Source organism: Seriola aureovittata, chromosome 22 (genome assembly GCF_021018895.1).
Source record: "Seriola aureovittata isolate HTS-2021-v1 ecotype China chromosome 22, ASM2101889v1, whole genome shotgun sequence".
In the NCBI taxonomy this organism is placed as follows: Eukaryota; Metazoa; Chordata; class Actinopteri; order Carangiformes; family Carangidae; genus Seriola; species Seriola aureovittata.
In genome coordinates this window covers 15,551,965-15,576,201 of record NC_079385.1, presented here as the reverse complement: position 1 = coordinate 15,576,201, position 24,237 = coordinate 15,551,965, and the positions used below count along the sequence as shown (strand labels likewise).

Below are 24,237 nucleotides of genomic sequence, written 5' to 3'. Positions count from 1 at the left end.
TTGATAGGTTTGGCTCTGGTTTCTAACTTTAATATTTACATTTAACTCAGTGAAGTAATCCCTCAAATCTCAGTCCATCGGGGCAGGAAACACCAACAGTCAGACGATCAGACCGGTTTTAAAGAAACCCATAGGTCAGGTCAAATTAGACCTGGACTAACTTTGATTAATGTAACCGATAATTTGTCAGTTAAGTGTTTTGCTGTTTTGTCTGTAAAATGTCACCAAGTGATGAATCGTTTTGTTTAACTAATTGTTTCAGCTCTACATGAAATTATTACCCAAACCTTTCATTGTAAACGTCCCTCTACCACCTACTGTACCTGCTGTGGTGGTGTATGTGTTAAATGCATTGAGGGATATTAATTATGTTTTCTATTAATCTTTTTGAAAAGTGAAAGTGCTTTTTTTCTGTCCAATCTAGAGTCTAAAACCCAGAAATATTCAGTTTTACTATCACATGAGACACAGGAAAGCAGCAAATCATTGCAGTGTGGGAATACTGAAATAAATACTAAAAATGAATTATCAGAATAGCTGCGGATTAATCATCTAATCGCTTCAGCTCTGATTATCAGCGTCGCGGGTGTGACCACATCCAGTTTCTTTTTCCTCCAGATAAAGATGTTGATCAGCCGTCGCTGACTTCTTTTGGCTTGTGAGCCTTTTTTAAAAGGAAGTAAAGTGAACTTGTCACAACGGTCAAAGAGCGATTTTATCTTCCGATATTGTTATTCTGGATAAAGTTTTCTAGACATTAAAAGGTAAAACTATCAGTATTTTACAAACAATAGCAAAGATAAGTTTGTGGAAAAAGATCTATTTAGAGACGCCAGATTTAGAACTACTGGTTTAGATGTGAGGTTATAAAATGCCAACACCATCTGATGTCTGACTTTGTCGTAGTAATCAATTTAATGAGTTATAATAAAAGTGTGATCTAAGGAACCTTCAGATCAGAGCCGTGCAGCTCTTCGCTTGTTACATCTGAATCGTCGTAACGGCGCAAACAGATGGGTGATGAGTCAGCTGCAGGAAGGGCCACAGCGGTGCGTCCATCTTTTCCTGACTGTCCTTCTGGTGTGACACCCAGCATATGGTCCCAGAAGGTGGCGGGAAGATGACACGCCCACACACAGAGCGTATCCTCTAATAACCACCTTCACACACAACCCCCCCCCCCATCGACACAACTGCTTGTTCCTCACCGCCGCTAACAAGCTGGCACCACCTGACAACATCTGATTCATGCCAGCGGAGCCATCACCCACAGCACCACCAACACACACCGTCCATCTCCTGCTCCCTCTGCCTCTTTTTCTGTCACACACACACACACACACACACACACACACACACACACACTACCTCACGAGCACCGCCTACACACAGAGCCACAGAGGCAGTATGTCTTGCAGTGTCTGGTTAAACTGACCCTCGGTTTTTCTTGCTGTCGCCTCGGGCAGAGTGGGCAGTGTATGGTGCTGCTCTGCTCCTGCTGCAGAGTTGATACAGGTCCAGGTTCAGTGTGTGTGTGTGTGTGTGTGTGTGTGTGTGTGTGTGTGTGTGTGTGTCTGTGTGTGTGTGTGTGTGTGTGTGTGTGTGTGTGTGTGTGAGAGACCCGCAGGAGGTGTTTGAAGCATTTAGGGCTGAACAATCAGTTTTCTTTCTCAGGTTGCCTTTTTTTCTTCTCCTCATTCCTTTCTGGAAAAGATTTTCCGATGATAAACGTCGCCTTTGTCGTCAGAAATTTTCTCGGGAGGAGTTGGTATAAACCTGCTTCCTGTTGGTTTTTTTTTTTTTTTACTGTAGTTATTCCCAATACTCATCAATCTCGTTTTTTACTTCAGGTTGTAGTTGTGTTTTTTTTTTCGTTGTGTCTCCTCATGTTTTTGTTTTATGAATCATGTGACTTGTCTGCTGTGACACTGCAATTTCCCATTTGGATTATCTTTATTAATCAATAACTGAACTGATTAATCATTGAGATCATCAGAGATATTTCTCTGGCTGCGGTAGTGACTTGTGTGTTGTGTGGTGGTCGTTCAGTGTAATATGAGTAAATCATCACACATACATGGAAAACATTGTACAACATATTTAAGCAATATTCTACTTTATTATTTGTCATGAAAATAAGAACTAATTTGGACTAATTATCTGTCATTTATCAATCAAACATCCTCTGGTTCCTGTTTCATAAAGACAAAGGATTTGCTGCTTTTTGCTGTTTTTATATCCTCGTGAATAAAATGTCTTTTGGTTTTGGAGAAATTTGAAAATGTCACCAAGAGACTGTGGAATTTTTCAGCATTTTATAAACATGACTTTTAATCTGTTTTTTTGTTGCTCAACTGTCTCTCACACACCTGCAGGATTTGTTTTCATTCCTGCCCCCTGTGGTTATGCACATTTCATCACATGGTGTCATGCGGTCTTGTCATTTATTGATGTAATTTATGGAGAAATTAGAAACGCTCGGATTGATTTGCTAATGGAAATCCGGCAGATTCATCACGTCAGTGGCTTGTATAGGTCAGAATCACAAATATGGCATCAACAGTTTTATAATCTGAACAATAGAAGATGAAAGAAATCCACCAAAAAAGAAAAACTTCAGGAGGAGGAAAGGAATCTTCTTCCAGGATGTAAATGAGAGAGTGCAGAGGAATGAGCAGAAGCTGTGATTTCAGAACGGTTAACTCTGCAGCGCTGAGTGTTTGCTGAAGTGCCTGTCGCTGGGTGAGTGGTAGTATCAGCTGAAAACAGTAGAAATAATGATGAGACTAAAACATTTACAAGAAGAACAGATGTTTACTCGTTTTTTTTTTTTTTTCTCTCTCTCTCTCTCCCGCGTTCTGTCTCGTCCTCTCTCTCTCTCTCTCTCTCCTCTGTGTTTCCGTCCCTTCCTGTTGCTCTGCTCCGGCTTATAATCATGTTGTGCAAATTCCTACTAGTCTGCAAATTCTGATTTGAATGAAACACTCAGTCGTCAGCAAACACAAACGTTCTTGCATGCAAATGTTCAAACTGGGATATTAGCAGTCTGACAAATGCACACGCACACACACACACACACACACACACACACACACACACACACACACACACACACACACACACACACCCACCCACCCTCAAAGCCTTTTTTCCCTACCCACACAATTAATCTGAAGCGCGCGCACACACCCTTTCCTCCCCCACCCACACACACTGTTTAACTGTGTGTCTCCCTGCTCTCTCTCCGGCAGACACGCCCTGCAGCTGAATGTAATCGCCACGCAGCAGCTCCTCAGCCTGGCCCAGCAGATGCACCACCTCGAGGCCTTCATTCACATCTCCACCGCCTATGCAAACTGCAACCGCAAGCACATCGATGAGGTCATCTACCCGCCGCCCGTCGAGCCCAAGAAGCTCATCGAGTCTCTTGAGTGAGTGGATGAAGGGCTGGGTTTTTTTTTTTTTTTTTTTTTTTTTTTTTTTTTTTTGTGCCTCGAGGACACGGACTCGTTCTCCAGTTCAGCTAGATTCACACCGTGTCGAGCAAAGTGTCTCTGAAGGCTGATAATGTGCTTAAAAAGTTAATATGACACACCTGAAAAGCCAAGTTGTATCTGCTTTTTCACAACTGATACTAAAACAGAGTTTGGGAAATAGAATATATATTTTCATCTGTCAGTGTTTAAAGTTGTAAAAACATGAGCAATGTTTCCTAAAAGGATCCGTCATGATAAAATATATTTAAAAAGACCAAAGAGGAGAATCTCACCTGCTTTTCAGTTACAACTTCTAATCCTTGACACTTTTAGTTCTTGATGCTACCGACACGTTTCAAGTTTCATATCCAGCCCCGGTTCCAAATCACTGCCCACATCTTCGATTTGTTCAGTGATTCACACAGAAGAAACGGAGTAGAATGAATGATGTGACATGAAATGAGAATAGCAAGAGATCAGAAACTACTCTCCAGAAAATAAAATACCGGTTGTACACGTGGGACGTGTATGTGTGATGTATTGAATCCAGGTTTGGTTTGTTGAATTAAGAATGAAGTGGAGGTTTATGGAGAGGTGGTGTGTCTATAAAGTTTTTATCACTGTACAACCACCTGAAAGCAGCTTTTCATCGCTGTCAGACAGAGCAAATGTAAGGCAGAGGATATATCTGCGTTAACGGTCAAATACTTCTCTTTCATGGCTTATTTATTATTTATCATTTACATTACATTTATTAAAATGATTATTTTGTATCTGTATCTGGCACTTTCTGGTGCACTAGAAGATAATAGACTGAAACTGCTATTTAGGAAGCGCTCAGGATAAACACTTCTGCACACAGTACACCCTGTGTGTGATAATTATTAATGATAATGATCCAAAAATGTGTAAACAATCAGTAACACATGTAATGTATTCACTTCTCTGACTGCGTATCGGCTTTCTGTCGCCAGGTGGATGGATGACGGCATCGTGCGAGACATCACACCGCGGCTCATCGGCGACCGGCCCAACACCTACACCTACACCAAAGCCCTGGCCGAGTACGTGGTGCAGCAGGAGCAGGACAAGCTCAACATCGGCATCATCAGACCCTCTATAGTGGGAGCCAGCTGGCAGGAGCCTTTCTCCGTGAGTCCACACAACATTTTCCTCACACAGCGTGAAACCACTTGTAATGAGTATAGTCATAGGTGATTAACAGCAGAAAAGACTCTCACTCTGACCTCAGTGTGGTCTGAACAGTGGTTATTCTGGCTCCTTCTCTCTGTGGTGAATGTTAAACATGTTAAACACTCAGGAATGACCCGCTCACCATTTCTAGATCCCCTCACCCCACAGCGCGTCCCCCTGTGACAGTAAAACGAATGGAAATAAGATATTGATCGATGTAATCCTGCACGAGTCAATACCGCTCCCCTGTGGGCTTTATCTTAAGTGGCCCAGGATTAAAGCAAATTGGTTAATATCTCGGCTGAAGACCCTTGTGATCCGACCGAGCCGTCTTCAATCCACCCAAACAGCTGTTGGGACGGAGCGGTGACGACGGCAGAAATAAGACGGCGAGGACGGAGGCGCGCTGACGAACTGAACGTCACAGGAAGCGTGGGAAGTCCAGAGAAGTTCAAGTGGAGGCTGCTCACATGGAGAGAGGACTTAATAATGAAAGCTGAAAGTTGCATGACTTCCGTGATTAAGCAGCTTTCAGTGTAGTTGCTGCAGGCGTCTCCAACATTTGCATTTCACTGAGTCAGGGATTTAAGTCTCACACTGTGGGACACTTTAAACCTGTCTTTAAGTATCAGCCGCTGTTTCGTCGCATTCATTTAGAGGTGATCAGTGTTTTTTGTCACTGCTTGTTGGGTAAAGGCCCGATATATAACTTTTCATCCCTACAAATTACACTTATTTTCACATATAATGAAAAAGCTTAAGTTGTCGAAGAAAAGCGAGCAGTTTCCCTCAACTGAGCATATTTCAAAATATAGATGTTTCACTAATTTTACAAAATTTCTGATGTAAACAAAACATGAATAACTTCAGAGCAGAGGTTTTAAACAGTGCGGGGTTGAAGGGGATGCCAAACTTTTGCTCATTCCAGCTTTTCAAATGTCAGGATTTGCTTTTTCTCTGCTTTCATATCATTGTAAAATAAATTTGCGCTGCAAATAATCATTATTTTCTTTATAAATTAATCTGGTTCTACTGTTTTTCCAATGAATCATCTATAAAATGTAAGAATTGTGGGGGGTCTTTTATGCCTTTCTTAGATAGCATCAGTGGAGGCGGACAGGAAATGCAGGGAGGGAGAGAGTCGGGGACTGACATGCAGGAAATGGTCCGGATGGCTTTAAAAGTCGAACCGGGGACTCGTTGCTCAGGGCATTTGAGACCACATGGTATGCGCCCACTTACTAGATTTTTCTTGAGCTTTCAAAGGCATCTCTTGGTCTTTCTCAGTCTGAGCAAAGTGCATCTGCTGCTGATGAAGACTATGAGGTTGAAAGCTCCAGAAAAACCTTTTAAGAAGACATTGAGTGTTTTTCTTTTTTCTTTTTTTCTTCATCCTCTCTCGCTGCCGAGATGATGTAGCAGAAAAACACAGGAAAGTTTATCTGGTGTCAGGAAATGTAGGCCTTGTGTTTGCGCACTGGGACTGTGACGGCGGTTCCTGGCTCTGTGCTCAACCTTCAGTTGTAAGCTCGGCCTGGCAGCGACTCTTCAAAAGGCCTCACTCACGCTTGGCCCTGCAATTGCCTTGGCAGCTCGTGCCAGTAGGCGCTGTGGGGGAGGGGGTGGGGGAGGTGCAGTTTATCTATGTTTGTGTTAATGCGTGGTGTGTTTACAACCACGATATACGCATCAGTTCTGTCTCTGTGTCTTTTGACATCTTCTGTTTAACCGTCACATATGACTCAAAATGTAAATTGCGAGATGCGCTTCCCTCCTCAGCCTGGCATGAAGCCATCAGCAGATTGTGCTGCTGAAAACACCTCCAGCCTCAGTGGCCTGTTCATCTCGTGCACTCTATCTGAACCAGAGCTTATTATTAGACTGGAGACAAGAATCAGCCTTGACCACATAATGGGTCTCCAGTCCCTCGCGCTGGGAGCTGCAGCAGTCTATAACCAGTGGTTCCATCCATTTTTAATGGAGTGTAATTGAAGTCGACAATCACTGCTGCCCCCCCCCCCCAAATGTTCCCAGCACAGGAAGTAACACAAGCCTGAACAGCTGATTCAACACACGTAAACACACACACTCGACCACATACATGTTGCTGTTAAGGACGTGTAACTCTGACATCTCTCTGTCGTTGCTCCTCAGGGTTGGATCGACAACTTCAACGGGCCGAGCGGCGTCTTTATAGCTGTGAGTGGTAAAAAAAAAACATGTTTCTCTTGAACCTCAAAGCTTTTGAAGTGTCACTAAGACCGGTTTGTCCCGCGTCAGGCCGGCAAGGGTATCCTGCGCACCATGAGGGCCAACAATGATGCGGTGGCGGACCTGATCCCTGTGGACGTGGTCATCAACCTCACCCTGGCCGCTGGCTGGTACACCGCTGTGCACAGGTCAGTAAACGCACCCTGAGGTTTGTCCTGGAAGGTCGAAAACCTGCGTCCGTCATCGTAGGAAAGGACTGAGAAATCCTCATTGAGTAAAATCCTTGTTTTTCAGATTAGACATTTTAAAGAGAATGTTAGGGATGGTAAGTAGGGAAGTAATAATCAAAAATCAAAGAGATCCTGACTTTTAGACACATTGTTGTCTGTCCCTCTTTACCTGGACTCCATGCAACAAGTTTTCAGGTTCAGTCCTAGACGACTCGAGCTGCTCGAGTCGCAATTTCTCAGACCTGATCACAGAGGCCGTGATACAACTGTCCTCGAGCTGTGTAGTTCTGACATGTGAAATCAGTGGAGTGCCGCTTTAACATACTGACTTAGACCGGATGAGCATTATTAACCTTTTTACTGAAATTCATCCATTTCTATAAAATAATAAAACTATAGAACAGAAACATCTTATTTTTCTAAAGAAATCATGCAACTAATGATGCAGTTTATTTGTTCAGTGTTTTATTTATATTAACTGACCATCATAATAAATAAATATAATAAGTGTTTAGTTGTAGGAATATGGGATAGTTCTAATAATATCCTAGAGACCACAGTAAAAGAGCACAGATGAAGATTAAAATATAATGTTTCCTGGTGGAAGAGAGCAGAAACGTGTAATTAGTCGGTGTCTTCTAACACGCACAGTACTCGGCTGCTTGAAAGGCATCAGTGTCTCTCACATCTGTAGCCTTATGAAAAGTTCAAAGTGATAAAAAAGAAATGTCGAAGTCCAACAAGGAATCTTTAAAAAAAGACAGTCTGGATGAAAATTGAAAATCTAAAAGTTTGACAGCAGCTTTGAACCGAAGGGCTGAAGAAGAACTTGATCAATCATGAAATAAAGGCTGCAACAGAAAGATTTGGCTCCGAAAAACAAGATTCTTGTCGATGTCCTCAGTTCAGTCAGTTACAAATCAAACTGGTGAAGAGCAAGGGGTCAAGAATGTGTGAAATCCCACCGGATTCCACTCTTCCTACGTCACGGTGAAGGTTTTCCATGGAAACGTGTTCCTCACTACTTCATCAAAAACTTCCTACTCAGTTCTTCACGGAATTGACTGGGTCAGATTTTCCAATGCTGGAGACAATGTGGGGAAAAATGAGTCCTGACCAACTCCCTTGTTAATATGAAGCAAGATAATACTTCAGGCGCTGAGGTGGACCACTAGCTTAGAGACACAAATTATAACGAAATGTAGCAAAAAAAGTGGAGGAAACAGAACTTATCTCACAAATGTAATAATGTACATAAATACTATAGTGTTGCATGTTTTATGCCAGTTTAATGTACCTGACAACTTGTACTTATTTTCAGAAGGAAAACAGAAAAACAGAAAAATAAGTTAAGTATTAACCCCCCACATTGGAAAGTGTGTTAAAAGGTTAATTGAAGTTATCCCTCAGTTTCTCAGCCTGTATGTGTATTCCGTGTCTTTTAGAGGTCAGCATATGTTGTCTGACAGTAATATGGATTACCTGTGTTTACCTTTGTTAAAAGCCCTTTGTTTCATAACCTACATAGTCTGCCTGTCCAGTGTAAGCAGAAAATGTATTTTTATGAGCATTTTTATGACCAACTTCTCCCACACCTCGCAGACCGAAAACAGCGCTGGTGTACAACTGCACGACCGGCGGCATCAACCCATTCCACTGGGGAGAGATCGGTACGTACATTGTTTGTTGTATTAAAGGGAATAGAAAACCTGTCACATCTCTGCGCCTGCTGGCATCCCACAATATTGTTGTCCCGTTTCGCTTTCATCATCACAAATCAATACTCCAGTGTTGTGACATAATGTCCCTGTGATGAGGTTGTGTTGCTTGTTGTCGGGGGCTCCCGTGGAGAGAGTCTGCCCCCTGCTGGACAGAGACAGAAGGTGGATTTAACAGCTGCAGGGAATTAGTTGGAAAGTAAAACCGTGAATCACCTTATTCCTGAGAACTGAGATAAAACAGGTTTTCACTGTGGGGAATATGAATATAATATTTATTTTTCTAAAGTGAGATTTTGTCCATCAAACCAGGTTTTAATTAATCTCTTTTTTTGAAAAAGAAGAAGATAACAGGGATCTCAGCTCAGTGCAGGTGTTTAAGCGTCATCGGACTGTATGAAAAATGTGCATTCTTTTTCATAGTTCACCTTTGTGGTTTCTTTTTAAAAAATACTTTATTATATTTCTATATAACCCACATACAATTTCAATAACTCAGAATTGTTGTTAAATAACAATAAATTATAAATCCAGAAAATACAGTTGAGTCACTTAAAGCACAGACTTTCTGAATTTACATCTTGCGTTGTACTACATTGTTTACTTTTATTATTCCACTATCTCTCTGCATTTTAATTATCCACAAATATTTATGTTGAGTTGATATTAATTGGAGCTTTGTTTAAACATAACTGTTCTTATTATGAGCTCAGGATCTGAGCGATGAAATTACATGTGAGGAGTGAGAGCTCTGGTCGTTTCCCTCTCAGCGGTCATCACACACAGTGGGATTAGAGGCCTCTGGATGTGAGGCTGGCACGATGACCAGCGACCCTCTCTTTCCTCTCAGATTAGCAAACATGCTCCCTTACCGAGGAAATTGCGACCAGATGGCTCGGAGCAGGATTAGGTCTCATCACTGCAACTCGCTGTTATGAAAGAGGAGCAGTGGACTCTAATCTGACTGCCCCAAATGAAAGCTAGGAATGAAGCTAATCTACAACGAGAGGATCAGAGGAGGCTGAAAACCACACAGAAAATTACAAGTTTTTTCCGCAACGTAAAATAAAAGACAAGTAAAGGAGGACGATCCTGGTCCCTGTCTCTGGCAAAGAATTGTGGGTATTCTATCCCAGTGTTTTTGTTAAAATCAACTCCGTCCTGGACGTCTGAGGGCAGCTCAAGGTTAGCAGCGATCCTCTCAACCAGGCTGCAAGGAGCCGGGCCACAGCTGGCTGTCACCTCGGATCTGGTCATCTCAGCCCCTGCAACCACCTAATATCTGTTGCCATGGAAACAAACGGTGCAAGGCCTAGTTTGCGTGCTGTGTGTGTATGTATGTATGTATGTATGTATGTATGTGTGTGTGTGTGTGTGATGTAATGTGTAGTCACATGGCTGCTCTCTGTATCTGTGGATGGCTGCTGTTGGATTCTGGGAGGAGGAGGGGGGTGGTTGTTCTGCCCGGTGGGGGAAATCACTGAGAACCAGAGCTGAAAATCGTGTAATGATTAAGGCCGTCCACGGTTCCTGGAAGTCATGATCCCTGTATAGAAACTGCAATCTGTGTGATTACCTGTTTGTTTGTGGTTAGTGGATGATGGGAAACTTGGTTTGTGTAAATTTGCTTTAAAGGACCTTTTTATTTTATTTATTGTTTTATTCATTTATTTATTTTATTTTTTTCTCTTCAGTGAGTCATGACAGCGCCATTTCTCCACTGACTTGTAGAGCAAGGCTGGACCTCAGAGTGTCTGTCATATACAACCATTACATTCAAATCACAGAGCTTTACATGCAGTTAATGGAAAAATATTGTAAAAGATCGTAAAACTCACACTCAGCACTGTTTTTAAGGTGTTTCCAAAATCCTTTAAAGCTCTTCTAACAATGTGGATGATAAAAAATATTTCATCAGCTCCTTGATTTATAAAAATAAAAGGAATAAAAAAATAAAATGAGAAAAAAGATTTTTAACCTGTTTTCCAAGTTACTTTTTTCTTAATCCAAATAAAGATGGTGGCTGGAAATGACATGAGAGCAGCCACTTGACATAAATCACAAAAACAACAAACAGGTAGGTAGGCAACAAATATAATTAGAGGCAAAATTTTATATATATATATCTCTAAGGATTGTGGAAACACTTTCAGAACGAGGAAAATTTGATGCTTAATTCTGTCACTTGACTGTAATACATTGGATTCACACATCGGGGCTAGGGCAAAACTTATCATTTATCTTTATAAACCAAATGTTCATTTTCTTATTCTCCTCTGACTCAGAAAACACCTGACAGGTTTTGTGTCTAAACCTTCATCTTTTGCAGAGCACCACGTGATGTCGTCCTTCAAGAGGAACCCCTTGGAGCAGGCTTTCCGTAGGCCCAACGCCAACATCACCTCCAACTACCTGATCAACCAGTACTGGATCCTGGTCAGCCACAAGTTCCCCGCCCTCATCTACGACCTCTTCCTGCGTCTCTCTGGACAGAAACCGCAGTAAGACCCAAAGATGTCTGTTGTAACTTGATATCTAAAGAAAAGTTCAACCGTGGCGTGACCTCTGACTCTCTTTCTCGCTGTAGGATGATGCGCATCTTTAATCGTCTGCACAAGGCCATCGGCCTGCTGGAGTACTTCAGCAGCCAGGACTGGGAGTGGAACTCGGAGAACATGAGCATGCTGATGAGCCAGCTGACACCTGAGGACAAGAAGGTAGGATTATCCATGTGCATGCTGCCAAATATTCTACCTCCTAAGATCATTTACAGGTACCAGCTTTACTGTACTACATTTACATGACTGCTACAGTTACCAAGAATAAGATTATTCAGAAAAACACATATGATCAGTCTATAAATATGATTAACTGCTATAGATTAAACCACTCAGTGCAATACACGTTAAGTTTGACTTCATATTGACCAAGTGTGTGTGTGTGTGTGTGTGTGTGTGTATATATATATAGATATATATATATATATATATAGATATATATATATATATATATATATATATATATCTATATATATATATATATATATATCTATATATATATATATATATATATATATATCACCAGTACTTTAGTTTTTTTTTAAACCTGATATGTTTGAGAGAGAGCACTCAGGGAATATAATGCATATGAGGAAGCCCACTGCTCCATCTTGTGGGTGAAAGTGGAATTTTACCTTCACTTTTAACAGAACAGTAGTTTTGGGTTTTGCCTTGGTATCAACATCCATGTTTTGTTTTCTCTTTTTCTTTTTCTTGCAGACATTTAACTTTGATGTGCGTCAGCTGAACTGGCCTGAGTACATTGAGAATTACTGCATCGGCACCAAGAAGTACGTCCTGAATGAAGACATGTCTGACATTCCCGCTGCCAGGCAGCATCTGAGAAAGTAAGTAATCAAGAGAATCCAACCAGCGCACAGCGTCAAAGAGTGATGGGTCTGTACACCAGCCAAAGGACTGTTTTGACCATAAAACTATGGTATACAGCGCAATAACGTTGTTTTAGTAAATAACAAGAATTTGTGCTCAGTGGTGGCTGTTTTGATCACATCATCAGACATCAAATAACACAGGTTATTTTCATGACTTTAGTTTGACAGAAATTCCCCTTACCGTCTTTTCTACTTCTACATGAACTGTACATGACTTTAAAAACAAACAAAAAAGAATTCAAAAACTTTTTTTCCCTTTTCCTTTCATTTTAATATAACATTGAATTATTTTCTCTCTATAAATTGTTAAATTAAATTGTTTTATTCGCTTTGTCCTTGGGTGTCTTGAAAGGCATTCATGTAGAATTCATATTATGTTCAATGTTTTATCATCATCTGTGTTTCTCATTAATCCTCCTCCCTTTCCTATTTTCCCAGACTGAGGAACATCCGCTACACCTTCAACACCCTGTTGGTCATTTTCATCTGGAGGGTGTTTATCGCCCGCTCCCAGATGGCCAGAAACATCTGGTACTTTGTGGTCAGCCTGTGTTTCAAGTTCCTCTCCTACTTCCGCGCATCCAGCACCTTAACCAACTGAGTCTTCCTCAGCACCTCATCCAGAGACAGCAGCCCCTCGCCTTTAGCCATCAGCAGGACAAAACATCTGAGACTCTGACCATCCACCAATGACACTCCAAATCCTCCTTTAGTGTGGATTAGCGGGGCTCTCTACAGGTGGGGGCTGCAGTTGAGTGAAGCACTCAGGAGGGAGGGAAAAAAAGAGGTCTACTAGCCATGAATTATTTGTTTAGTTTGGAAATCTGTCGTCAGTACTTGCACTGTTCAGTCACCAAACCCCGTCCAAAAAAAGTGTTGTCGTTCATTTTGAACCTACCATTTTCTTCTCAAAGTGGCCAATTATATATGCAACAATAAGCCTTTTGTGTGACTTCCACTTTCTTTTCCACGTCATTGTTTCCATCCTCTTGAATCTAGGTACATTGCCTTGCCTTGTGATGATTTTTGTTTCATACTTGAAATATGGCAGTGCGTCAGTGGAGGACAATTTCTATAAGATTATTTTGGTTCTCTGTTTTTTACTGTTGGGATATCCAATTCCTCTCTTTAATACGCAGGTGATTTGGATATCTGTGTGTCTTGCATCACGTGTATCTACTGCCTTTTTAAAGATTACACACACAAACTGACTGGTTACCTGTCTCAAGGCCAATCCACAGATAACTGAGACTAGTATTAAAGCTCAAATCTGACCACACAAGACAAATGTATCACTACAAATACTGAAACATACAGATCTACCATCTTTCCTGCTGTTGAGGTTGTCACTTATTTACTATCACAAATGATAATGTCAGTATGTCTTTGAACATAAACCTTGTTTGTCTGAATGCTCATCCACTTTTTGCCTGTTTGTACAGCAGTTTGTACTGAAACTAAGTTTACTACTTTTACATCTTTATACTTGCGTCAAAGGCTAGTCTGATATACGTGGTAGACCTTGGCAGTGTATTATATATAAATAAGAGTACATCAGAGTCGAGTTTATTTGTATAGCCCAGTATGATATATTGTACAATGTTTCCCAACAGTTCCCAACCGTTCCCAACCAAGCCCAAGGTTTCTAAGAAGGCATCTTTCCCAAAACCTCAGCAGATGAAAACTTCAAGAGGCTTTTCACAGTCAGAAATGCCAGATACAACAATGGGATTATAAAAGGTTTAATGATGATATTGTTAATCAAAGCAGTGGGTCCAGTTAAAGAAGTTGAATATCAGTGCTTCGCGTTATGTCCAAGGTAGCACGTATGTGAGTTTAAGGGACCAAGTTTGGAGCAGGCAGTTTGGAGTAGGGATTCAGTCACTTTAAAGATTGAAATCCCATTTTTTGCCTCTGGTGTGTTGGTGTTACACTAAAGTCACGGTGGTAATTATCTGTTATTCTAAAAAATAATAATTACCCAGAGATATTTGGGGGAGGAAAAAAAAACAGAAGATCATTTAAAACTGTACTGAAGGTATTTCCACAGATTCTTTTCGCCTTCTGGATGGAAAAAAATGTGTTCCATCAGATGCAGTATGAAGAATATTTTTATTGTTTCCAAAGTAGCCTGCGAGCTACCTTGGTAGGAAACGGAGTTGAAGCTCAGGAAATGGGTCAAAAAACATTTTTATGAGAGAGAGAATATTTGTTTTTCATCCAGATGAATAGAAGAGTCTTTGTGGATTTAGGAAAAACTTTCAGAACAGCAGTAGTGTTGTTAAATGACCTAAGTTTCTCTAATATCATTGGGTAGTTATATTTCAAAGAAAATAATGGATACCAATGTGACACAAATGTAATGCGAATACACGAGAGCCATCAAAGTTAAAAGAACTAGTTAAATTCTGTTGTAAGCTGGAATTTTTCCATGTCTGCTTCATCTTTGTGTAAGAAAATAAGAAAGATCTATGTCAGCCAGCTTTTGACAGCAAGTAAACAGGACAAAGCATTGAGCAATACTGGTTGCAATATAAAGTTGCGTGTCATCTGCATAGAGGCAAAAACTCATGTTGTTGCTGCAAATGAAGTTACCAAACAGAAGTACGTAGAGAAAAGTAGTGGACCAAGTATGGAGCCTTGAGGGACGTTGTACCTTAATGGATGAAAAGATGGACTGCTGTTTTTAAGCAGGACAAACTGTGATCTGTATGTTTGTCTGGACCTAAATCACAAGTGCTAGATTATAAATGAGGGCCCCCCTTGGTATTACTCCCTTGAACCCAGGTTGGAAGATCTGTAAATAGTTGAACTTGCATATTATTCTTATAGACTACCAAAAATTGTATTTGACTGTTGATTTTTTTTTTTTTTGCTTGGTGAGTGTCTTCACAGGATTCTACCACAGAGCTTCCCAGAGTCTACCAAAAGTGTTAAGTGTGACAGGCAAGTCTGATTTTTACTAAACAAACAAGAAAACTGTACAGTATTGTATATGTTGCAAGGCTTGACTCTTGACCGAATACGAATACATAAGTTATGAGCCTTTTATGGGAGAAAAAGGGACAAAACTAAATAAATGTTTATGCAAAGCCCATGTCTGTGGTGTAACCATGGTAACTGTCTTTAATTCCACTGGGGGACAATGAACTAAAAATGTCTGCAGTCCCACGAGGCCTGTATGATGAAGTGGTTTCATCAGAATTGTTCTCACAGAGCTACAGGGCTTATTGTAACAATGTCTTTGTTATGGAGGTTCGATCTGCATGTCCCTGTGACGACAAAGTCTTTGCTGTTTGCACAGCACTGTTGACACAGGAACCCCCAAGACAGGACCTACGGGTACACTATGTAATGGCAACACGTGATCAGTGGCGTCATCTTTTTCTTTCTGGTGTCGTTTGCTAATTGTTTGACCACCCTTTTATTCCGTGCTCTGGCAACACTTTATTCACGTCTGCTTGGAAAAACTGAAATAAACCAGAGGAGAAAAAGAGCAAGTGAACCGCAGTCCATTAAACTTCTCTTCTACCTCGCGATGTAGATTTACTCACTAAAATTTATCATCAGCCACTTAAAACTGTGTCTTCTGTTTGAAGTCTGGGAATAAAGATTGCTGGCATTTCTGATTCAGCTGTGAATACAAGAAAATGTTGAGTATTAAGTAATTGTTCTGAAGTGTTTGCAGGGTTCAAATGATCTTATCTGTCTTAATTCTCAAGCTAGTCAAACTACTTGTAATCCCTTACCAATATGTTTGCCAGTACCTGCAAACAGGGACCTTCTGAAAATGGATGTGATTAAATCAAATTAAAATGGAAGAGCAATATTTTCTAGTCAAGCGGTTTCATCATTAATATAATAAAGGATCCACCTCTTAAAACTAGCATCATTTCTTGTTTCACATCTTAGAGATCCAACTCTTTCACAACCATAAATTTTTACAACTTTTGACGAAAATAAATTTCCCACACATTAATGCTGTGAAACAATACGACACGAACTGTTAAATTTATTTCAACTTTTAACAGTGTTGGAATGAACATCTGTTTTTTTTTTTTTTGTGCTGCTACAGCGAATGGAACAGAAAGCGAACATTTTTAAAGAAGCACCATTACAACATGGAAATATTTATAAAAAAACACACATGTATGACTGCTGCCACAGATGATGATCTGACGTGAATTTTAAATTACTCAACGGCGCAGTGTTTAACAGACAGCTTTAGCTTTTTCAGCAGAATAACACAATAACACTGCTAACGTTAGTTTAAAAAAAACACAACTCCTTACAAAGTGCACAATAAATAACTTGTCCTACTGGGATGATAAAGTTCATTATTTCATACAGTTTTGTGAGGTCAGCTCTTCATCAGTGAACAATGCAGGAGGCAGAATCAGCAGTTTGATGATGGCAGAGACTTTGGTCACTGAAAAAGAGCTACTCCCGAGGAACATGGTCATCCAGCAGAGGGATCTGATGGTGGTTCAGATTGTTCATCTGGTTGTGTAGCTGCACATCCTAGAGCAGATTTAGTACAGGTAAATCTGTTAGCACTACGATGCATGTTTTAAATCATTGTTAAAAGTTTAGACTGGTTTACTACAGACAGAGCAACGAGTTACTCTGATACTGAGCAAAAATATTACTGATAGCAATATGAGTGATACAGACAGCATGATTATTTGGCCAGATAATGGTACAGTCTCACCTCTCTGAGCCTGTAGACTCCCAGTTTGAAGCGACAGCAGATCACATCAACACAGAAGCCGACTAGCCCATGGAGCATGCCTGTACAGAGAGAGGGAGCACACAGCGATAAACTGATGAATTCATGGACTTGTTAAAATAAATCCTTTATGCAGCATATTTTGTTTTGTTTTGCTCTGAATTTAAAAGACTGGGAATGATTCCAGCTTCATAGACGCCGGTAACAGATCTGTATTGTCCAATAACACAAATTAACAGGATGGTACTGCAGGCTACAGCGGGCTTGCCTGTCGTGGAGAATATGCCCCCGATAATGCCACACAGTCGCACCAGGAACTGCCACAGTGGCATATGCTGCTCGCTGACCGTCACCATCAGAGAGCTGGTGTCATACTTCACAAAGATGCCGGAAACACCGTGACTTCCTGCTGCGTGGTTTATCACCCGCTCCTTGGAAACAGACAGTCTGGTGTTTAGTGCTCCCCAGTTTCCCTTAAACCCTTAATTCTCTCTGAGCCGCTCTACTTCTTGTCACAAGGTTGGGTTTGTTTGTTTTTCCTTGTTACTCACTCGCTCAGTCACAGAAAATTGGTGTGTGTCTGCAGATATCTTGTATGTGTTCAGTCTGGTGGGCACCACTGTGATGAAGTACTGGAACATCTGGTTGTCTGGAGTGGAATCACACAGAAAAGAAGCATGAATGAAAAATTTCAATATTTTAAAATATTGAAAAATCAATATTTTGTGTTTTTAAATTTATTTTGAGGAGGAAAAATATGGAAACTGAAGAAAATAAAAATGAAATGTAACTTTTATACTTGGCAGTGATCGTCTAAGGCGAGCTAAGGACAGCTTGGTCATGATTGGTCATCAAGTCGTGATTCAATAAATGTGTCGACACCTGATTAATTCTGCAGAAAACTATTTGAATGTTCTCAGGCAGGAAACCACTTCATCATGTGTTTTACTCTTTCCCCTCCTATCTCTGCGTATTGCGGTAACTTACTGTTATAGGTGATTTTCTCTGTGCTGTCCAGAGGATTGATGATGCCTGGTATCTCCTCCCCAAAAGACAAATGGTCTATTCGATGGGAGAAGTTGTACGCTGCAACACAAAGATGAGAGGGAGCTCGGGTTCAGTCGTGGCCATGAAGAATCGCTGAAAGCGCTCGAAGTGGAAGTGGGAAAAATGTACTTGTAATACACACTGCGATAGCGCCGTGTGAGTTCATTAACTGTCTTTCATTGGTTATCTAAAACATCAATTAAACTTTGATTGAGGAGGGAAACTGAGCACTGCAGTGATGAATAATAACATGCCTTAGATTCAACATTTAATGGTATTATTGATGTTAAAATTTGTTTTGTTCTGGATAAAATGGCAGTTTTCCCAGAGATAAATCTTCTTCACTGCTCTAAAACAGGAGGCTACACAAGAAGTTGTGCTGTACAGCCACCAGCAACTACTGTTTTAGAGCAGTGAAGATTTATTTCTGGTAAATAGTGTAAACGTAGCCATTAGCAAAATGTTAGCACTTTGGTAACATGTTACACTGGAAAATCCCACCAGTAACAAAGCAACATGTACAGTATGCAAGGGTTTAATTTTAAGGGGAGGAATGTAAGAAGTGTTTATTCCTGGATTAATTGATTTATTTATTTTCATGACAGTCAAATTAGATAATAACACAAAGATTCTATGGTATTCATGTATTTGTTCATATTTTACAAAGGGTTTAACCTGAGCTATGCCATCAGCAATCACATTACATCCATACAGGGTTAGTTGTTACAACAGCTGTTAAAGGTTTTTCTCTTGGAATGGTATCAGATCAGTACTCGGTATCGGCCGTTACATATTGGTATCAGGAAGAAAAAAGTGGTATCAGAACATCTGTATGTGAAACAAGCCAAAGAAAAACATAAGTAGATTTTTTTTTTTTTAACTCACTCTCATGACTCACAAAAGCTGCGATATGGGCATGGCCCTGAGGATGGTGAATAGGCCTGAAAAAGACAAAATACTGGCCTTAGAAGACTGATGTCAACAACAGCTCTGTAGTTTTTAATGTTTGCACAAATACCACAGCTGGATCATGGTAAGTAGTTCACTGTAGTCTTTACATGGAGCTGAATCTGTCAGAGCCTTTTTGACAAATCAAATAGTTTCTTACTTTCCCACAGTGATGTGCAGGTTTCCTGCCACCTTGTTGACGTAGACGTGCCCATGTATCCTGCAAGCATTGAGCGGCTCCATAGAGGTATCCTCCCTACACACACACACACACATTACACACACACATTACACACAATTACTAAGTATATGGTCTCATTCCTTAATGGTTGATTAGCATCAGTAAGATCCACAGACATCCAACATAACTTTCTTCTGGGCTATGAAGAACAGATTCTTAAATACTGCGCCTGTCATTTTATTTCCTTTTTATAAAATTAATAACGAATTAATAACAAAAATAGTGTGCTTGCATATATGAAACTGACCGTGGAGGCAGGGCAGTGGGAGCTCCTTTCAGAAGAGTTTTGTAAAGGACTTCCTGAAGAGCATGTTCCTCTCTCAGCCTGCTCTGTATGAGAAGCAACGTCCTGGAAGACAAACAACAGTCATTTGCTCAAAAAAGTCAGTGCATAGAAACTACACCTGGAATGTAGGTATGCAACGTTTTTTGACTTATCAACACCTTGATACTACATCAAAAACAGCAATTGAAAGAGGAAGGTATCTGGATGGATCTGGATTTCATGAAAGTTTACCTTTGCCACAGTCTCTGTTGTGGAGTCAGTTCAAAAATAACCTGATCAAACGTACAGAGAGAAAAGAGAAAAAAACGCAGCAGTGAAAAGCAACATTTCTAAAAGCGGGAAAGAAAGCCTACATGGATATAACCTATATGTGTGCTGCAAAACTGGCTAATTAACAAGCAGCGGCCCTTTTAATGAACAGTAGAAAAAGCAGCTTGTGATCACACGCAGAATTAAAGAGGAGAACATTTTCTGAAACACGCTTCACTCACAGGCTCGTACTGGAGGCCGCTGGATGTGATCATGGTCTCAGCCAGGTCCAGAATATCTGCTCCAACATCTGCAAGCACAGACGATGAGTTTTTAAATACACTGATACATACATACAGCATACCTGCAATGCATGTCTTTGACTAGTTTCTGTATGTGAAAGGAAAAGAAGCTTAAAGACTCACGCTGGCATTTCATGGCAACTGTGATGTCAATGTTTATTCTCAATTTACTGTAAATAATGAAAAAGAAGAGTGTCTATAATAATATCCTGTTCTATGCTATAGGTGTAAGTAATGCAACATGCATAAAAATCTGTAGAAAGTCACACAATTAATTTAGGACATGTTTGTTGTGTAATTGTTAACATTCAATAACTGAACGTAAACTTACCTGGAAAAATCTTTGTCAACTGCATATTCATATTTCATCCAAGTGTCTCTATAAACAAAGAACTCTAAGATAGCCAGAAGTGCCATGGCACTAAAAGCTATAAGTGACACTGTGGATGAGACAGAGTAAATAAGGTTACTTTATATCATTTTTTTTATTAATAATACTACTGTATATCTTTTCCAGAGGGATGTTTCACCTGTCCCTCCTGATGCTGACGTCTCGACATAGCTCTCTGACACTTTGGGGAAGGCGTCCAGCTCCCTCACCAGACTCAGGGCCTTCTTTCGGGACAGACGCCTCATGTTCAGGTTCAGGACACGTCACCACTTCCTTCACCTCAAATGAACAGAGTACATCAGCATTACACTCAGGATTGACTTTTTCAGTGGTATTATTAAGGATACAAATATACATCTTAGCCTGGGAAAACAAACTGGAATTCAAATAAAGGGAAATATAATCTGCTATAATTAGATTTGTTTTGCAGATATCTGATAATTTACATACAGTTTCTGTATCCAAAACTGATAATGAATTATTTATTTCATGCAAATACTACCATATGTGTACTTTCTACCAGTGGAATTGCAGTAATATTGATGCTTGTCTAAGATGCAAATATTTTAAAACATATTCTTCACACTTCAGAAACTGTTCATTAGTAGCTTTCCTGATTTATCACTGAACACTGCACTGGCTCCAAGCATCTGCAATCACTCAGAGATGTGGGAACAACTCACTTCATCTCAGATTAGAACAACATTTATACAAGTAATTGTATTCATTTTTGGCATTTTCAACAGTATTTATTTTGGCTTGTAACCTCAACCAAAAATTTGTTTTTCTAAATATTTCATAATAAAATTGTAATAAAAATATTTTAAAAGGTGTTCAAACATATAATTGCTCTGTTTTATTATAATTTATTTCAATATTTATTTTTATGTTCATTGAAGATGGCATAATATTTAGTAAGAATTATTTCCATCATCAATTAATCAGCAGATTATTTTCTCGATTAATCAATTAATGGTCAGGTCCCTAAAATGTCAGAAAATGGTGTGTTCCTCACAGTTTTCTAAAACATCTTCAAATGGCGATTTTGTTTTGTTTTTTGTCAAAGAAAAAATGACAAAGAAAAGCAGCAAATTCTAACCTTTGTGATGCTGAAACAAATAAATATTTGCTAATTTAGTTGGCGATTAATTTCCTGTTAATCGATTAACCAATTAATTGTTTCAGCTCTAATAACATTATATTACTTAAAATCATACCTACATATCACACTAATGACTTTGATATTGATCCTTAAATCATAACATATTTTTTTTACTGTAAATGCCCTTAAAACTATAATAATACAAACACCAACAGACACACTTCACATCTCTATATTAACACTGTAATACAGCAGAGAAACGATGCAAGATTCATAAGAAAAATGACAAGGTTTCTTAAGAGTCAATACTGAATATGACATGTGTGCTACACAGTCCAAAACAATATTAACAACAGATGTTTTATGTTTTATGAAGTGAATATATTGATTTACTGTCTGTTAACCGTCTCCCTAAGCAGCACATCAATTACTGCTTCACTACACCGTTTATTTATAATGTATCTTACCTCTTTTGTCATCTGGTTAGATGTTGATTCGTGGCACAGTGTCTCTGGAAGCTGTACTCAACAAGTTATAAGTGCGGTTTGAATTTAATCTGAATTTTAGTGCACCGTGATCCATCCATGATGCTAGCTCACAGGGGGGCGGGCTCGCTTCTTCCTTGTTTGGGTAAATAGTGACGTAGGAAAGTGCGTAACGCGCGCGCTCCTAATGGCGTGAACGCGCAGCGAATAATGGCTTTATTCAGTCAGCAGGTGGCGTTTCAACACTAAAATGCTGCCTTTTTAAAGATAAATGTCTGTAAATAAAGTAGTTTAAGAATAGAATAGCATGGAATAGGGTAGATATTTTTGTGGGTGCTTCAATTAGCTTAGTGGGTGATTTTAAAGAGATGGACAGTGAAACAAATGGGTCATCTTATTGGTTTTGATGTGTTATATTCTAACAGACCAGTATGGGAAGGAAATACAAACTTGTATAGCTCTGATTCTTCATATAACACAGACCAGATTTCTATAAAGTTTTGCTACTGGACACAAGATATGTACTTTTCTTAATTTCTAATGGTAATCAATGTATTTTTTAATATTGTTAGAAGATTATTAAAAAATATATCTTGCATAAACCAACTGGAAACTTTACTAATTGTTTTCCTATGTTGCACTCCCTTTTGTTTCTATTTTAATGATTCCCTTTCCTCACTAATGCATTCAGACTTACATGCTGTTTGATTATTTGCAGATTTAAATAACAGCTGATGTAATTCAGTCAGCCATTCTTAGGTTAGCAGTCCAGTTTTGAAATGACCTGACTGCTTAGTATGAATAGGTAGACAAGATGGGTGTATGATGGGTGATAGTGTTTGTTTGCAGTGAAACAAAACGCCTACACAGCAAATTTTTTGCTCAGATATATTGCAGCTTACTTTCGCTTTCCATTTTTTGATCTGAAAGTATTGTCAGTTATATTTCTTTGCAAAGCCTGCTATCCTCTTATAAGTAGGTCTGCTACACTTTGTCCTTTGCAAAGGGGTGTTAGATGTCTTAACAATGGTCCATTTAAATTATGTAATAGTACAAGCCGCTGTCATTGATAATATCTAAAGCTGAAACCATGCTTTTCCAGGTAAATGAAAGTAGCCTGTTCTATGGTTGATCATCACATGATTAATTCAAGAAGTAGAAGTTGTCCATGGCCGTCCATCAGCAGTGACACTAACCCATCTTTAGAACCATTGACCTCAATTAACTTTCAGGGGGAGTGTTTACAGGCATGTGTGGATCTGCACACCAGACATGAAGTTGCACGAGTCACACTAGGCTGACAAGAGAGAAACCCTAATTTGAAGACATGATAATGATCATCTAAACCAATTGGTGCAGGCTGCTATTATCACCCTCAGGACAAAGGATATGTTTACATCTTGCTGCAGCCTGAGAATGCACCAAAGAAAAATAAAAAAAACAATTCAGATGAGATGTGCAGATGAGCCTAGTGAATCACACGTGTCTTCTGGGCAATGAGAGCTTATGAGTCTCTGCATGCACCAAGCCTGCTTGTCTATGCAGAGCAGCACAGATGGGCGTGTGGGGGGATGGGTGCTGTCAGCTCACAGATCAAGCTGTGGGTCGGTGGTCCCATTGCTATTCACCACGCAAGCACGTAGGGCATGTCAGACACGCTCCATGGAGACATACCAGGAGTGGATATTATGTTTTGATTTTTATGCTCTTCTGCCATGGCTGTCATTGGTTGAGAATATTATGAAAAAGTAGCTCCTCGCTGAGGAGAGGTGTAAAAACACAAGGAAGTCTATGCAACTCTGCAACTGCAAATATTCTGCTGAACTAGCTGCTTTTTTCTTTGTATCATAGCTGTGTTAATAGGTTACTGATAAGTCTGTGCTGATGCTGCACATTTGCACGCAGATAGTCAGTGCTAGTTTCACTCACCTAAAACACTTTTTACACATTGTTTGACAACAGTTATCTGTTTTTTGTACATTTTAAGTTGCTTAATTGAAGCTACAACACAGTAAAATGTGAATATCCAAAGCGGTGCTTTCCATTATATAATATCATTTATTTTATTCTTGTGCATAAATTCATACACATTTTCTGAAATTCAGAATGGCATATTTTGGTGGAAATTCAGGGATCAATTTACTCCATTTAAGACCTATGAGGTTCGCCATTTTCCT

At 39.7% G+C, this 24,237-nt stretch overlaps 2 protein-coding genes across 3 annotated transcripts in view; one reads left to right on the top strand and one right to left on the bottom strand.

Annotated features, from left to right (window-relative positions):
• The window catches only part of si:dkey-97m3.1 (fatty acyl-CoA reductase 1), a 53,994-nt gene extending 37,885 nt beyond the window's left edge, over positions 1-16,109 (top strand). For both annotated transcript variants that reach the window (XM_056367456.1, XM_056367455.1), the window contains exons 4-12: positions 3,252-3,431; positions 4,451-4,628; positions 6,825-6,869; positions 6,951-7,069; positions 8,714-8,781; positions 11,159-11,330; positions 11,417-11,546; positions 12,108-12,235; positions 12,719-16,109. In XM_056367456.1, the coding sequence (XP_056223431.1) occupies positions 3,252-3,431; positions 4,451-4,628; positions 6,825-6,869; positions 6,951-7,069; positions 8,714-8,781; positions 11,159-11,330; positions 11,417-11,546; positions 12,108-12,235; positions 12,719-12,881 (1,183 nt within the window). In that variant the 3' untranslated portion in view covers positions 12,882-16,109. The remainder of the gene's footprint in view (positions 1-3,251; positions 3,432-4,450; positions 4,629-6,824; positions 6,870-6,950; positions 7,070-8,713; positions 8,782-11,158; positions 11,331-11,416; positions 11,547-12,107; positions 12,236-12,718) is intronic.
• Positions 16,110-16,259: 150 nt separating this feature from the next.
• Positions 16,260-22,190, bottom strand: LOC130163327 (endoplasmic reticulum-Golgi intermediate compartment protein 2-like). Its single transcript, XM_056367457.1, has 14 exons — positions 22,043-22,190; positions 20,613-20,752; positions 20,414-20,522; positions 20,206-20,252; positions 20,023-20,090; positions 19,763-19,803; positions 19,493-19,594; positions 19,165-19,260; positions 18,942-18,997; positions 17,997-18,095; positions 17,561-17,658; positions 17,278-17,440; positions 16,992-17,071; positions 16,260-16,801 (listed from the first exon to the last, which is right to left on the bottom strand). The coding sequence occupies exons 2-14, from the start codon at positions 20,716-20,718 to the stop codon at positions 16,721-16,723; spliced, it is 1,146 nt and encodes a 381-aa protein (XP_056223432.1). The 5' UTR covers positions 20,719-20,752; positions 22,043-22,190; the 3' UTR covers positions 16,260-16,720.
• Between the last annotated feature and the right edge of the window lie 2,047 nt (positions 22,191-24,237).

Coding starts and splice junctions, on each gene's coding strand:
- LOC130163327 (XM_056367457.1), bottom strand. CDS start 20,718: ATGAGGCGTCTGTCCCGAAAGAAGGCCCTGAGTCTGGTGAGGGAGCTG. Junction 20,253..20,413: donor GTTGACAAAGATTTTTCCAG/GTAAGTTTACGT, acceptor CATTATTTACAG/TAAATTGAGAATAAACATTG. Junction 19,804..20,022: donor GCGGCCTCCAGTACGAGCCT/GTGAGTGAAGCG, acceptor ACGTTTGATCAG/GTTATTTTTGAACTGACTCC.